General features: G+C 30.1%; 1 protein-coding gene across 2 annotated transcripts; it reads right to left on the bottom strand.

Annotated features, from left to right (window-relative positions):
• Window positions 1–11,676: 11,676 nt before the first annotated feature.
• On the bottom strand, window positions 11,677–15,673 carry LOC124941447 (dol-P-Man:Man(5)GlcNAc(2)-PP-Dol alpha-1,3-mannosyltransferase). 2 transcript variants are annotated; one of them, XM_047481777.1, is made up of 13 exons: window positions 15,442–15,673; window positions 15,317–15,351; window positions 15,080–15,217; window positions 14,935–15,003; window positions 14,179–14,336; window positions 14,032–14,098; window positions 13,870–13,923; window positions 13,367–13,455; window positions 13,012–13,128; window positions 12,489–12,622; window positions 12,325–12,403; window positions 12,177–12,233; window positions 11,677–12,051 (listed from the first exon to the last, which is right to left on the bottom strand). In XM_047481777.1, the coding sequence occupies exons 1-13, from the start codon at window positions 15,602–15,604 to the stop codon at window positions 11,871–11,873; spliced, it is 1,341 nt and encodes a 446-aa protein (XP_047337733.1). In that variant the 5' UTR covers window positions 15,605–15,673; the 3' UTR covers window positions 11,677–11,870. The 2 variants fall into 2 exon arrangements, with proteins under 2 accessions (XP_047337733.1, XP_047337734.1); XM_047481778.1 differs by having other exon boundaries at window positions 15,313–15,351; window positions 15,442–15,603.
• Window positions 15,674–17,417: the final 1,744 nt, after the last annotated feature.

The following is a 17,417-nucleotide window of genomic DNA, read 5'->3' as shown; positions in this document are numbered from 1 at the left end:
GGTGCTTTCGGGACCCGAAATGGTGTTTCGGGACCCGAAATGTGTGGTTTCTTGTCCCCGAAAGGGGTGTTTCTTGTCTCGAAATGGGTGGTTTCGGGACCCAAAATGGGTGTTTTTTTAACTTCATTTCTTCTTTATGTGGTTTCAGGAAGGAAGTAGTGTATGTATCCGAGCATACCAATATCAACATAGAGCAATTTCAATCCATGAAAAATAGATGCCATGTTGAAAGTGGTATTATTGATGCGTGGGCAAACATTATCACAATGCACTGCAAATTATCCTCCAAAGCGAAAATCGTTTTTTCAACAGTCCTTACGGTAAGTCTCTATATCTTTCATTGTTGTATAAACCAATTGTCTTATTGTCATGTTGATTTAATTTGCAGGACTTACGGAGAACGAAAGACTTTTTTATTGACAGAATGATTGAAGAAATGAGAATTTTCAAAATAATACCCGAAGACATGAAAACTGCTAATCTGGTAAGTCCAATATGCTTATATTAAATACTTATTCTTGCTCATATATGTCATCTGAATCTTGGTGATATTTTTGCATATATTTTTCCCATTTTTATACGAAAGTCATTATTATGTTGTTGTCATCAACATTGCGAAGAAAGTAATTGAAGTCCTGGACAACCTCCCACTAGACCCAGATATAGAATGGGAACATAAATATGTCACAATTCGGAAACTGGTATTGTTGAAGTGTTTTTTACACATAATGTATGTTAAAGTGTTTATGTTTATTAACTTCTTTTGTAAAACAGGTAGAAAACGTTGTGGAGTACTTCAATACTATCGACCAAGAGATCTCAACCCAAATTGCCCAATTCCCAGTCAATGTTTTGAATTTACATTAGCAAGACAGTTCAAATAAAACGGATTGCGCAATATACTGCATGAGACATATTCATACTTACAATGGAAATGCAAATTGGGAATGTGCTATAAGCAAAATAAATGTAAGTTACATATTTTCACATTTTATTTGTTTCACAAATCTTTAATAAATAACCGCTGAATTATAATTTTTTTTAGGCAAAGGGAATGCTTGAAGCTTTGCGAGCCAAATACACCGCAATGATCATCCGTTCAAGTTTGAACCAAAATTTGAAGAACGTCTTAAATAAGTATCTGGAAATTTTAAAAGAAGATTGTCCTGAAACGTATAAGTTGTATGTAAAGAGCGACCCTTAATTAATTTAGTACATTTTTTGTCTTCAATTATTTTCTAGTCTTCAATTATAATAATTTTAAACTAAGTATAAAGTATAAACCAAGAAAACCAAGTATAATATGAGTTAAAAACGCCATTTCGGGACAAGAAACAAATATAATATGAGTTAAAAAACGTCATTTCGGGACAAGAAACGTGTGGTTTCGGGACCCGAAATGGGTGGTTTCGGGACAAGAAACGTGTGGTTTTGGGACCCGAAATGGGTGATTTCGAGACCCGAAATGGGTGCTTTCGGGACCCGAAATGTTGTTTCGAGACCCGAAATGTTGTTTCGGGACCCGAAATTGGTGGTTTCGGGACCCGAAATGTTGTTTCGGGACCCGAAATTGGTGGTTTCGGGACCCGAAATGTTGTTTCGGGACAAAAATAAGTGACAACAACATGATCAAATAAGTACTATCTTCGTTAAAGATATGATAAAAATGTAAAAATATTCAAAGTGACAACAACATGATCAAATAAATACTATCTTCGTTGAATGTTATCCCCACACGCATTATCTTCGACATATACTTGAGAGGACAAAAGTGATGTGAAGGATAATTGAGTTGAAAGTGGATCATTCCATTGCTGTTGTTGTTGTGTTGAATCCAAAACTGTAGATGTTGTGGCCGTATTTCTCTTCTTTTTTGATCTCGAAGTCTTGAGGATTTTTTCAATTAAAGATTGTTTCCTCTTTGTTGATGGTCGTCCTCGACTTCTAACTTTGTTAGGAGAGTGTATCAAAATGGATGTAGCGGGAGATTGAAATTGAGATGGAGATGGAGATGCTTCTGTGCTTTGGTCTTTAGATGCTTTAGTGCTTCCATGATTAAGTGACATAAACTGTTCCATCAAGCCTTTTATTCCGTTCATCCAAAAAGAACAACTGACTTCAGATTTTACTCCAACTTGTTGAACCTCATGCATCAATCGAGTTAAAACTATTGTGACGTTTTTTTTCTTCAACAGACATATCTGAATCATAAATGTTGGTGATATTTTGATACCCACGCTTAATATCTTTACGCCACCGGTCCATTATATAATACATTGGTACCTCATTCACCCTCAATTTTTTCAACACAGCCATGATATGCCTACACAAAATACCTCTGAACTCAAACAATCGACATTGACATTTCACATTGCAATCATTTTCTGTGTAATGTACTTTGTAAGAAACATCTCTTACATGTTCTCCATTAACCCCCAAAATGATTTCCTCAACTCTAAATATACTAACTGACCCTTCCTCTTCAATGACTGAGATGTCGCACAACATCAAACCTCTAACTTCTTTTTGAACCAATCTAAATATATCTGGAGTGTAGAAGGTTTGGTATTGTCTTTCAAAGGCAAATCCACTTACAGTTGGTATCAAAGAATTAAACGATTGGAAATCCAATTTCTTTTCTCTCTCGATATTTCTCAACAGAGCCCTATCATATTGCTCGACGAATTGTTTGAGGGATGTTTTGGACTGCACGTAGTCATCAAAGAAGGCGTTCATACTTTCACTCCGTTGAGATGTTGACATGCCGGCCCAAAATTGTCCTTTGACATAAACAGGTATTCATTTAGATCTTTCCAAATACAAAGATTTCAACCAAACATTATCTTCCAACTGATAATCTTCAATTAGTCTATTCCAATCCTCTTCACATTGTTGAATATTTATGGAATTGTATACTATGTTTTTCAGCCTCTTCTTTATTAGATGGTATTCAGTATGGCTTCCAAGTTTTATAGGAAGTTTCTTCATTATATGCCACAAACAAAATTGATGATGAGTTTTAGGAAATACCTTCTCAATTGCAATCGCCATGGAACGACATTGGTCTGTGATTATGGCATTTGGAGGTCTATCATGCATACATTCCAACATGGTTCTAAACAACCAAGTGAAAGAATTTGAATCCTCACTTGACAATAATCCACATCCAAGCAAAATGGATTGACCATGATGATTAACACCAACAAACGGAGCGAAAGGCATGTCATAGAGATTTGTCAAATAGGTTGTATCGAAAGAGATAACATCATGAAAATCTTCAAAGGCAGCCATGCACCTACCATCTGGCCAAAACACGTTTTTAATTCGGAATTCCTCGTCCAAATCAATAAGGTAGAATAAGTTCGAGTTCCTGGTTTGCATTCTTAAGAAATAATTAGTGAGTGCTTCAGCATCCCCACTCCCTAACCTCAACTTTCGTGCTTCTGTAACGTAATTTCTACATGTCCTCTCATCGAAAGACATGTTTTCATACCCTCCAGCTTCAACTACAAGTGATTGAAATGTTTTGGCCACAGTTATTCCAGCTTCATCGTTTGTATCCAATCTTCTTTTTACATTTCTGTCAATCACTTTGTAGGATCTAACATGACGTATTCTCTTAGGGCTTAATGTATGGTTGTGCTCAAGAGAAATACTTGTTATCACATATTCCCCTTCATTTCGAACAACAACATTAATCTTTGCTTTACAATCTGTCTTCGTTATTGGTCTAGGCTGATTAAACTTATTTTTTGCCTTCGATTCTTTCATAAAACTCTTGACACAACCAACGCTGAAGTATTTCCTCTTACCACCTACATTTTTGCTCCCTAATTTGGTAATGCCGAATCCCATTAAGTGGGCATATGATGTGTAGAATTCAAGAAGTTGTTCTTCGGAGGAAAATGTCATTCCAACACTAGGAATGTGACTGCAAAAATTAAGTGAAACCGTAAGAAAAAAATCCATAAACCACTCATTTCAGGTCCCGAAACCACCTTTTCGGGACCCGAAACCACCCTTTCAGGACCTGAAACCACCCATTTCGGGTCCTGAAACCACCTTTCGGGTCCCGAAACACAACAATTTTTGTCCCGAAATGGTTGGTTTTGGGACAAGAAAGGACCCTTTCTTGTCCCGAAACGACACATTTCGGGTCCCGAAACACATAATTTTTTGACCCGAAACACAACATTTTTTTACAAGATACCACACATTTTGGGACAAGAAAGGACCCTTTCTTGTCCCGAAACGACTCATTTTGGGTCCCGAAACACATAATTTTTTGACCCGAAACACAACCATTTCGGGACAATGGTGGGTCCTTTCTTGTCCCGAAACAAACCATTTCGGGACAAGGAAAGACCCTTTCTTTCCCAAAACCAATCATTTCGGGACAAGGAAGGAAGGACCCTTTCTTGTCCCGAAACCAACCATTTCGTGACAAGGAAGGACCCTTTCTTGTCTTGAAACCAACCATTTCGGAACAAGAAAGGACCATTTCTTGTCCCGAAACCACTAGATCTGTTTAGGGTACCTTTCGGGTTCAACAGGGGTGGATCTGTTCAGGTTAAGTTCTTCATCTACTAGGTTGTTCAAGTTCGGTGCTTCGGTTTCCTGAAAATTCAAACAGTTTAAATCCATAAATACATCTTTAAAATGTAAACCCTAGATTTGTAAAATCTAAACCCTAGATCTATAAAATCTAAACCCTATATCTATTAAAAAAATAATAAATATCCTTAAAAAGGATACCATGGAGAAGTAAATGCTGTCGGAGAAGAGAAATAAATGCAGCCGGAGAAGAGAAATAAATGATGTATTTCAGAGAGAGAAAGAAATGCATAAATATGAAACCTTATTGGGTGAAAAAAGGATATGCAGAAATGTATAAATAATTTTAATTTTTCCCTTTTTCTCTCTCCTAGCTAGGAAGGCCACGTAGGATTCGTGGCATTGCTTTCGCTAACCCTTCGTTGGGTTTATCATCTCTCTTGTTAATTTGATTATAGAGAATTATGGATATTTGGTATTATAAATTTAATTGATAATTATTAAGTTCAATTAGTATTTATTTAATTATTTTTTATATGTCTAACTAATTTATATATATAATTTATTTTAAAAAAAATTCCGGTTCAACCAGTGGTTTAACCGGTTGAACCGGTCGGACCAAAGTATACCAAAAAAACCAGGTTGATGACCGAAATGGTTTTCAAAACCTTGTAAATTTCAAATTGCACCATTAAAAAATAACAAGATTATGAATAATATTAAACTAATTTATCAACTCTTTAGCATTTCTTGATTATATTTTAATCTAACACCTACTTAAAAACAATTGACATGAGCTATAATTCTATTTTCGACAAGGCAAATTTGATTGACAAGTGTGATGTATTCAACACATGGACAACTATATTTGTCAAAAAAAATAATTTGATTACATATTAGTAGAGTAGTTTATTTTGAATTATCATATATAATTATTTTTCAATATAAATTTAAATATTGAAAATGAATTTTAGCATATCCATATAAAGTAAAGTATTATTTGTGAAATATATTAAATTTATTTTCAAAATCTTGATATTTTATTTACAAAACGTAATATGTCTAAACTAAAATGTTAAAATAGATATATCAGTTTCCACAAGCATATATAATGATAGGAAAGGCGAAAGTTGTGTAGCGAATGTGTAGCGAACTGATGTGGAATGGTGACTAGGCCAGATGACTAAGCATAATTTTAATGTTTATTTCTCTCTCTTATTCATTAATAATTTCTCTCTCTTCTCTTATTTAATATTTTATATTTTATATATCTTTAATATTTATTAATAATTTATTTTAAATATTAATAGGGATAATAATAAACCAAATAAAAAAAATAGCAAAATATATATTTTCAAACATTATTATATTTGATAAATATATATTTAAGAGAATAAAAAATTAAATATATTTGTTTTATATTTTTTAATTAATTATTTCTCACACTTTCTTTAATTTATTTTTCATATTTTATAAAATATATTTTAAATTTAATCAATTAACTCGGTTATATATTATATAACCTTTTATATTATCATATTGGGTTCTTATTATAAAGTGTATTTTTTTATTTACGTTGAATATTAGTTGAATATTAATAGTTGATAGTTTGAGTTATATTTATTTTAAATATTAGTATTATTAATAGTTGATAGTTTGAGTTATATTTATTTTAAATATTAGTATGAACTATTTTAGTTAGATTTAATAAATTTTTATTTTTTCTTTTATAACTTATTTTAAAAACAAATAAATATTTAAAAACAAATAAATAAATAAATTATTAACGTAAATATATATATATATATTAATAAAAAGAAATAATTAATTAAAAAAATTAAGAATTTTATATTTATTTTATTATTCTCTTAAATATATATTTATCAAATATAATATATATTTGAAAATATATATTTTTTGTTATTTATTTATTTGATTTATTATTGTTCCTATTATTATTCTAATTTTTTTATAAATAAATAAGTTAAATAATAAAATATATAAATATATATTTACAAATTAATAATATAGATAAATATGAAGATAGATATATAAAAAATAAATTATTAATAAAGGAAGAGAGAAATTATTAATGAATAAGAGAGAGAAATAAACATTTAAAATTACGCTTAGTCACATGGCCTACTCATCATTCCATATCAGTTCGCTACACATTGCTAAAAAACTTTCGTTTCCCTATCATTACTCATATATTATAGGAAAAAAGCTCATTTAGACGTATGTACTTGTACAACTAGCTCACTTAAACGTATGTACTAATAAAAGGTCATTTAAACGTATGTATTATCAAAAATTGGCTCATTTAGCCTCTTCTAGTAACCATGGTTAACTTTTATTTTTAAATTTATATATTTATTAATTAAATATTAATATATTTTTTCTCTCTTTCTTTTTATTTATTATTTTATTTATTACTAATAAATGAACCCTTTATTTTTATCTTTTTTATAATTTTTATTATTTCTATATGAGTATTTATGATTGATTATTTTAATTTTATTTTATATATATGAACATTCATCATTAATTATTTTAATTCTATATTTCTTCTTCTTTTTTATATATTTTTTTATATTCACATTAATTATTAATTATTTTAAAATTATTTGATCCCAATAATAATTTGAATATAACAATGAAAATTCTTTCAGCAATAAAAATCTTTCAACACAAAAATAAATTAATTAAGAATTAAAAATTGAATAATAATAAAAACTCATTCATCAAACACTAAAAGAGTAATAATCAAATATTAGACAAAACAATTCCTTTACTACTAATATAAGTCTAATATAAGTCGTGAATAAAAATTAAATAAAAAATTATTAATTTCATTTTTATTTATATTAAACTAAATAAGAAAAAACTCTTTTTCATTTTTATTATATTAAATTAAATAAGAAAAAATCCTTCAAAAATAATATTACAGTAAAACATAAAATTTATAAATAAGTTGTTAAATTTTTTATAAAAAAATGAGAATTTAAGAAATATGAGAAATAAAAACTAATAAAAAAAGAATATGAAATATAAAAGAGAAATTAATATTAAAATAATAAAAAATTTAAGAATAAAATAAATTACCTAGTTTAATTAATGGAAAAAAAGGAGAGAGAAAATATATTAATATTTAATTAATAAATATATAAATTTAAAACTAAAAATTAACCATGGTTATTAAAATATGCTAAATGAGCCAATTTTTGATAGTACATATGTTTAAATGACCTTTTATTAGTACATACATACGTCTAAGTGAGCTAGTTGTACAAGTACATACGTCTAAATGAGCTTTTTTCCTATATTATAACTTTGTAGAGGGTCATTTGGTATCCCACAGTATATATGTTATATTATAACCTTCTGTCATTTGCTATCATAACAATTTGAATTTATGTCATATAAATGAGTATGAATAACATCTTAATCTATATATAAATCAACTTGTATATAAAAAAAATATATATGTACACAACATTATAAATTATATTTAACATAATAAGTGTGACATAATAGTTAAAATATTTCATAAAAAGTAAAATTTTATTCATGAAATATATAAATTTTGTTTTTAAAATCTTGATATTTTATTTATATAATCACGTGAAACTAAAAAATCAAAATAAATACCTTGGTTTCAACAAGCATATAAGTTATATTATAATGTTAATGAAAGGTAATTATGATAATTTATATATTCGTGTAATTGTAAATGAGTATGAATAAGATGTTAGTTAATAACATACTCAAAAATTTATATATAAAAAATATATATATATATAATTATAAATTGAATTCCACTAATAGTTAAAGTGTTTTATAAAATGTAAAATTATATGGGTGAAGTATATTAAAATTCTCTTACAAATCTAAATTATATTGTATTTACAAATAAAACTATAAGTCTAAACTAAAGAATCAAAATAAATACATTTTTTTATTAATTATATATAAATAATGTAAATTTACATTGTAACTCCGGAGAATTCTGCAATAGTGTGTGGTACAGGTTTAGAGTGTTTCAAGGTTTTATCATTGGTATTGGTTTCATGCCAAACATTATTTTAAAATAATACATTATTTTAAAATTTTGGATAACATTTGACAATTTTCAAAATTAATCATATAAAAATAATTAATTTTATTCAAATTTTAATAATCTAGGAACTTGTTGTTATCAAATAACGATTTAACTTTTATAAAATCCAATTTAAATTAATTAAACATAATTAATTTAAGAAAGATTATTTATTTAAAAACGAGGTCAATAATTAATTTTAGAAAAATCAATAAAAATGATATACATGTACAAACGTAATTTACACCAGAGTTTCGTTTTTGTTCGAAGTTTGGTGATATTCAGGAAAGGGCTTTCACGTTTCATCTCATGTATCCGTTTTAAAAACGGTCTCTATTTATAAACTTTGCTTTTAAAAATCGGTTGCATAACATTTGAGTTTTAATCGATTATTCTTCCGGTTCTAGTCAAGTTTCTAGGTTTTAGCATTATTGAAAATATTAAAACAACAATATTTAAATGCTGCTAAGTGTAGTTGATGATTACTAGGGAGGATTATACCTAAAGAATATAGTAATTTTTAAGGGTGTTAAGGTTTAGAAATAAACGTCAAATAAGCCTTAGGCAAAATATTTGTTGGAGAAATATCCCGGAAATATTTCGAAATCCTTTTTCGATCTCTCAGAATTTTTTTTAGGAAAACGGTTTAACACAATTTCATTAAGAATCCAAAAAGTGAGAGAGTCAATAATCAAAACTAGACAACCCATAGTTTTGATTGTAAGATGACAAAAAAATATCCAAAAGTTTCTGAATGGTAGTAGTCAAATCACATTAAAAAACACAGATTAAAATGAACAAAGACTACAATCTAACTACCCCAACTTATGTTGTCTCCATATCCGCCTTTTTGACCATATTGTCTTCTTTTGCGTCCCCTTCTTCTCTCGTTCTTCATGAAGGAAAATTGAATTGAAGAAGATGATGCATGTCTGCTCTCATTGTTTAATCTTCCTCTATATGAACGCGTACTAACATAATAAAATGTATTTTTCTTCGGGATTTCAGGGCTTTTGTCACTACTATTCTCTGCATCAATTTTACGTGTTTGAGGATCAACAACCTTATTTTGTTTTTTGCTTTTCTCTTCTGTTATATCTTTACTTTTATCTTTTGTCTTTTCCACTTCCTTGACTTTAGGTTTATCTTCTTCAGCATCCCCTATTTCATCAATTTCATTGACTTCGTCATTATTTAATTCTACCTTATTTTTTTTCTCTACATCTTTACTTTCTTCCTTCTCTAATTCTTCCTTTATTTCTTTCTCTGTATTTTTTTCTTGTTGATTGTCTTTAACTTCCCCAATATGTTCTTTGATCATTGATTCTTCTATTTCATTTTTCTAATTTTTTTTGGGGGGATTTCAGGATTTTATGCTATTCCTTCAATTGTTTTTGCACATTTAGTGCTAGATTGTTAAAAAGTATTACAGAAAACACTTGTCTGGCCTCCATTCATATGAGATTTCTATGATTTTAAACTTTTATTTCCTGTCAACTACTGTCACGTTCTTTGGCAACGTACTTCGAGGATGTACTTCAATACTTATTCTAGCAAAAGTAAGGTGTTCTCCTTTTTCTGTAATTGGTTCCATGTATAATGATTTCTCCAATAAACTTACAAAGTGACTTAGAGCTTCTACATTGTACATGTGTGCTGGGATGTTCAAAACTTAAACTATATCTAAGTTGTTTCTTTTGGTTTGCTTAGCAGGTTCAATTTTTCAGACCATCTCTCCAACTTCATACAACTAGATTCAATATAAGTATGTCCATGTTTCAAAATATCATTTAAGTTTGATCCCTTCTTGATATTTCAAAATATAATTTTAGTTTAATCCCTTTTTGAACTGCAGAAAATATAGATCATGTATACTCGTCCAAGTATATTTTTCTTTTATAAGCATGATCCTATACTTTCTTTCCTGCATTATTTTTCAGACTTCGTTTACTCTCCAACTAGAATTGCTCGTGATAGTATGTATAGGTCTTTGATTTAGGGAACTTCATCGGTTCTCTCATTATTTCAACTGACCAGTTTATTATCTTTTCATACTCTTCTTTCTTTAGTAAATTTCAGTCCTTAAGATAGTGTATATTCAATTGGATGGTTGAGCACAATCTCTTATTTCTTTATGTACATCAGGAATTTTGTGATTTTATTTTTTAGTCCAAAGAGATTTGTTCTTTTATTGTAACCAACTTTCCAAATTCTTTTTTTATTCCCCTATTTTTTGTTACATTTTCTTCAAAAATTTTATTAGTAATTAATTCCTTACTTTTGTTGTATTCCTATTTTTTCTTAATAATTTCTTTAACAATTCTACCAATTTTTTTTTCAGCTACCTCTCTTAAACTTTTCATCACAAATTTTTTAACTCTCTTATCCTTATTGTTTTCATCACAAATTATTTAACTCAACAAAATAATTATAAAACGAGAAATGATTGGGGAAGAGAATTTTAAGAGAGAATGATGTGCCGCAATCTGATTCGCTGAAAAATAACAAATTTTCTCTTTCTCCTCACCTTTTATCATTTTTTCAGTTAGTAATGTGGTGACACGTCATTCCCTCTCTTAAATTCTCTCCTCATATCACTCCTCTTATAGAACAAGGTACACCAAAAACTCCAGCCATTACAGAACAGGATAAACTAAGAAACCATAATCTTCTAACCAAGTTTTGCAGATGAATGACCTATCTATTAGAGTTATCGTTTTGTTCGTGCCGATTGTGTCATTTATGCCAAAAGCAACTCTAAACGACTAGCAACCAGAATCGCAACCTTGATATCTTTCCGATCGTGCCGATCATTCCATTTGTGTCGTTCGTGTTTTCATGATAAGAAAAAAAAAACTTCACCAACTAGCCTTATTTTAATCCAAATAAACTTGAACAAAGCAAGCTCTACAATATATTGAAGAGATTCTCTGAAATATAAAATATGTATCCAAATAATATATGATAAAAAAGAAAGTACTCATTTTCAAATTAACTAAATGACTAAAATCTCATATGGAGAGGGAGAGGGAGAGGAAAGAGACGTTAAAACTAAATGAATCTTTGTAATTAGACTAGAAAGAAATTATCAAAGCTAGAAGCAGATGAGACACACTTGAAATCAAAATTGAATCCATTGAATTAAAGATACCAGAACTGTTCTGTTAGTCGAAGAACAAGAGTTGAGCTTAGCTTGATTGAGTCAGCTGCAAAACTATCATATTCTTTTTTTCTGTTTAGTCAAAGATTTGTTGTCATCTTTCACATAGGGATACTCAGGAGAGGAGCACCAGATTCCCCACAGTATGAACAAGTTCAAAAATAGTAGCAGAAGTGACGAATACAAGTTGGAAGGGAAGACATTCCAGCACAATTCAACCCCGAAAAACAAAACCAAACTGCAGTCACAAATAACACAGGTCATTTACTCAAAGTTCTCAGATAGATTGGATTTCAAATTTGTGCAAAATGTCAAAAACAAGTTGTCAGATACTTTCCAAGATGAATACATGATGAAACTCACCGTAATAATGTGGGAAAAGGTGTTCTCCACAGTAGAAACGGCAAGCTAAAGAAATACCTGCAGTAATAATTGCAAGAGATGTGTATTTTTCTTTTATGTGAAAAGTTCATATACCCATATTTTAATAATGGAAAGTAGTATTACTTACCATGAATAGAATTGATAATGGAGTGATCGAGCACACAAGATACCAATGAAGTTGCCAACAAACATTGTACTTACAATGTCTGCATTCATACCGAAATCAACATTACGTTAAACCAAAAATGATGACAAGGCTGTGTTATATATGAGAAAGAAGAGACAGCTTACGTTCTTTGTTCAAAACATTGACGATAAACTGTTGGCTGCAGAAATGTTGAAAAGATAGTAATTTTGAAAGAGTCATTCTAAGATTTGACAGTGCAAACGTAGAATTCAAGAAAACCAAAAGACCGCCTTCATGCCTGTGCATACAAGAACAAACAGTTATCTCAGCCATGAACATGCTTACTCCCTATATTGGAAGGAATGACCCATTTCAAAGAAAACATTATACTTTGGTAAATTGTTCCCTCAAATTTCCCTTCTAAGACAAAACGTAAAGAACCAAGAAACCATTTATGAAAATGAGCCTATTTGGAAACTAATATTTTCTAACAACCTTTACTCCAATCTCGTACACATTATAAAGTTGCAAAAAGAAAAAATCAAAGTAATGTTTTTTTGATCAATAAGTATGAAGGAGGCAAATTTATGGATTGTGATCCAAAATCCTTTCTACAGTTGCTCTTAACCATTTCCTTATTTATCATCTGAAGTATTGAGAATAAAGAATCAATAGCATTCCACTTACTTGCACCACTTATAATGAGCAAACAGAGCAAGAAGCATTAAATGGGTGATCAGTAAAGAGACAGCAAATTCCTTTGATACAAAAACTGGTTCCGGAATGAACTTGAAGTTAACAGACCTGTTACAACAACAATTTGCTCTGTTTTAAATAAACTCATAGGACTAATAACATGACTAAAATAGTATGTGCAATTTCTCTTGTAAATTGTGAATTTATTTATCACTCTAAGGCAACTAGACTAAAAAATTTGAAGTAAATGTCTTTATCAGATTCTTGATTCTTTCTCATTTCTAGAAACGTCCTGTTATATGAACAAAATAGTGCAAGAAGATGTCAATAAGGTTGAAGACCATACCAGAAGTGGACGAAGACTCGTCCAAGATTGAAAGCGTTTGATATGTAGGCAACAGGATACTCTAAAAGAAAAGGTAGTCCCAACAGAACCTGAAAAAACACACATCATACTGTCTCAAAACGTGCAGAAAATACAGTTTAGCAAGTCTCAAATAAAGAGAAAAAAAAGGGAAACGGTTTAATATAGGAATGAATAATTACTAAGTGCCAAAAAGAATGTAAATTGCTAAGCCTATCTTTGGTTCCAGCGAAATTAGAATTTTTCCAATGGAATTGCATGTATATATGATTTTGTATGTTTCAATTCCCTCATTCTCACTTCAGAATTGCAATTCCATGAATTCCTCAAACATGAGTATTGAATTGTAATTCAAATTCAAATCCAAATCCTACAAAATTAGAATTGTTTAATTCCAATTATATGCATCCAAACAAAGCCTAAAAGACATTATAGCCTCAAAATTAAGGTATGTGCATGGACAACAATTGAAAAACAAACAATACCTGTACTAATGCTGCACCTGCCAAAGCCGAAATCACTCCAACAATATCCATAGCCTTCACAACAACCAATTAAGCAACAGTTCAAATGTTTGAACAATAAACATAGGCAAACAGGCATGAAAATGACGATTTAATCTCAAGGGATGGAAACAAAGAACAAACCTTTAGCATGAGAAGTAGCAAAGGCGGTGCATAAAGAAGTACATTCATCTTAATTGAAACAGCTGCACTGTACAGGTGAAAGGTAGAATATCAAAGCCAGCTCAAGCTAGCATTTATGGTAATTTGTTGGTTAGTTGTAGGTATCACCTGAATATAATTAATCCAAGGTGCCACTTTTGATAAATAAGTAAGGCAACTGAGGTGTTAAGGAGAGTCATGGCAAAGCAATCATTGAAGAGACGAAGCACAAAGATAGAGTGCAATCTTTTCGATAGACAAAGTAGGGAAAGAGCCCACCATGGAAGCTGCAGTGAAGTTAAAAGGTAGCCCCAGAAAGATGTGAATTGCCAAAACAGAAGGGAAAGTTGTCAGTAAACTAAATAGGCCGTTGCAAAACTTATCACTTGATCTATATAGTTAAGTTCTGATTTGAATCAAGTTAATTTCATAAATGCTTAAATAAAACCACTTAATTATATAGATTCAGCAAAAATTAAACTAGTAAACTAGAAAATTGGCTTAATTCGATAACCTATAAATGACTTAACATAGTAAACTTAGTAAGCACAGAATTTGCACCAAGATTGTGCAGGGCCAGAATACTATACAAAAGAAAATCCCTAAACACTACCGATCAACCTATCCAATTAATGTAGATATGTTTCTTTTGGAGCTAACATCCATTATTGAATTGTATAATGCAAAGAGCAGCACTTGGAAGAGCCCCATTATGACACTTCCATCTTCTAAGATATAATGGAGCAAATAGGCTAACTCATAAACAATGCAATAAGATAAAATCCTTACTATGCTTTAATTGATAATGATCTTCTAAAACAACATGTAACATCAAAATAAAGAGACACTCAGAGCTTGTCTTCAAACAAAAGATGGAGTTCTTACCAAATCAGTCTTCACGTATATAAACATAACAATGGCAAGGTTAATGATATATAAGATCCCAAAAAGAATCTGCAAAAACATCAAATAAGCTCTAAAGATTGACAACACCAAATGTGAATTCCAAACATAAATAATAAAGAATCACCTGTGCAGAGAAGACATTTCCTCCAGTCAGGAATTTAACGCCAGAGTATATGTAGAGAAATCCAGCTGGATAAACTAGAGGGCCTGTATCTCCCTTCAAATTACTGTAATTTCTTTCTCCAGAGAGAAACCCACTAACCTTTTGAACAATTAATTAAAATTTTAACACGTTTGAAGGAGATTCAAATCCGAATTTAAGCAAAAAAATCAACTAGGCATGAGATAAGGATGTACCGACTTGCGACATGTATGCATCCCAGTCGATCTTGGTATCTGCAGGATTTCAATAAACCAATTGAGCAAAAGAATGGAAATTTAAAGCACGAAAGTTTGTTAAGAGAGAAAAGGAGATTGTGATCTTACAAGGGACATAAGCGATGATCAGAGAAACGAGTATAGCATCGAAAAGAAGTAAAACAAGGGCAAAAGTGGCTTTGGGAATCTTGTAGATCTCTGTGGAAGGAGATGAACCCTCAACTGAAGAGATGGAGGTGGAAGTGGAAGTTTTTGCCCGTCGGTTTCCCATTGCTTCTCAGACAGAGAGAGCAATAGATCTTTGCCTATATTTAATCGCCTATTTGACAAATAAGTAGAGTATTAGCTTGGTTCGCTTACTCAACTTATCAGCTGTGGTATGGAGAGGAATTGGGCCAAGAAAATTAAGTAGTTTAGAGTAATTTTTTTTTTTTTTTGGCTAGACAAAGGAAAACATTAATCAAACCAAAAAGAGTTGATATCAAAATATAGCTTATTTGAGTTTGCAAGTTAACTAATGAACTTAAAAAAAATGAAATTGCTAGTTAATTTGATGAACTCGTAAACCTCGATAAAATCTATAACATTCGACACGATTTTACATTTTTCGTCTGTATTAGGCGTATTTTTTATTCTCCCATCTTTGAATTTATTAGACAAAATAAAAAAAATTAGTTATAAAGAACTATGGTAAGATTATATATATATATATAATTATTATTTTGGTTGAATTATTTCTCCATCTTTTTTAAAATTTGTGTAATTTTACTAACACTAAACATATTGATTGTTGTCTTTTTTTATTACACTTAATGTTTTTAAATACCTGAATTTCTTATATACCAAAAAACTCAACATCTCGATAATATTATCCCTTTCTCAATATTTTTACGTGCTATCAGGGTAGGTTTTTTTTATCTTGAAGAAATCGATTCACAATCTTTCGCTGCCTCCTCTGGTGGAAATAGTCATTGGAGGAAATCTTAAATGATCTAGTTCTAACTCATATTTTCTAAGTATTTTTATCTTTATTTCATCCACCATCTTTTATATGGATTATTCTCTTGTCTATTTCCTTAGATTCAACGGTGACAGCTACCTTGAATGGGCAAGTTTTGTCAAAGTGAACATTCGAGGTAGAAATGTCAAATATGTTCGTCTTCATGTCTTATGCATATTTTTTCCGACATAATTTATCTAAAAATTATCACTTTTCATTAACATACATCGACACTTCGGCGATTCAAACGTCACTCATTGTTATCAGCATTTCAACATTCAACGACACTATAGTGATTCAAAGTCAATCGATGTCATCATCATTTCATATTAAGTGGCTAAAAATACTCACCAAAACTCTTCCCAGATTTTGAGAAATATGTGGCAAGTTGGGCAGTCTCAATATTTATTACTCAACTTGAAGGGATTGTTGAATTATTTTTCCATCTTCCTTAGAATTGGTGGAGGAGGTCGCGGTCCGATGTGAGCTTCAGATCCTCTCCCAGTGATCAAGCATCTTGGAGATCCTATCCCTGACTTTCTGAATGAGCAAAATCAAACTACAATGGAATTAGTTGATTGGTCAGCGACTCGATTTATTAGACTCATAATGGCGTGATCTTCGATTTATTTCCTGTCCTACCCACCTTCAAACAATTTTTCCCAAACTACCCACCTTTTCATTCACATTCCCAAACTACCCACATTTCTCTCTCTAAATCATTAATCAATTCATTAATTAACTCACTCTCTATCTTAACCTACTAATTAACTCAATCTCTCTAAACTCATTAATTAATTCCTCTTTCTTTCAATTATTAATTAATATCCTCACTTTTAAACTATTAATTAATTCAATTGAAATATATTATATAAATATTAAAATAAAATAACACATATGTTTTATTTTTATTTAAATCTATAAATATAATATATATAGTTCAAATTAAATACACTAAATTAAATAATTTAAATAGCTATTATAAATTAAAATAAAATAAAATACATTACATAAACATTAAAATAAAATACATTACATCACAATAAAATACATAACATAAACATTACAATAAAATAAAATACAT

This window comes from Impatiens glandulifera, chromosome 6 (genome assembly GCF_907164915.1).
Source record: "Impatiens glandulifera chromosome 6, dImpGla2.1, whole genome shotgun sequence".
Lineage (NCBI taxonomy): Eukaryota > Viridiplantae > Streptophyta > Magnoliopsida > Ericales > Balsaminaceae > Impatiens > Impatiens glandulifera.
This window is presented reverse-complemented; position numbering and strand designations above follow the sequence as displayed.

Excerpts from the sequence above, each read along its gene's own strand:
- LOC124941447 (XM_047481777.1), bottom strand. The coding sequence starts at position 15,604 with ATGGGAAACCGACGGGCAAAAACTTCCACTTCCACCTCCATCTCTTCA. Across the intron at positions 15,352-15,441 it reads GATCATCGCTTATGTCCCTT|ATACCAAGATCGACTGGGAT; the intron begins GTAAGATCACAA and ends GAAATCCTGCAG. Across the intron at positions 13,129-13,366 it reads CGAGTCTTCGTCCACTTCTG|GTCTGTTAACTTCAAGTTCA; the intron begins GTATGGTCTTCA and ends TTGTTGTAACAG.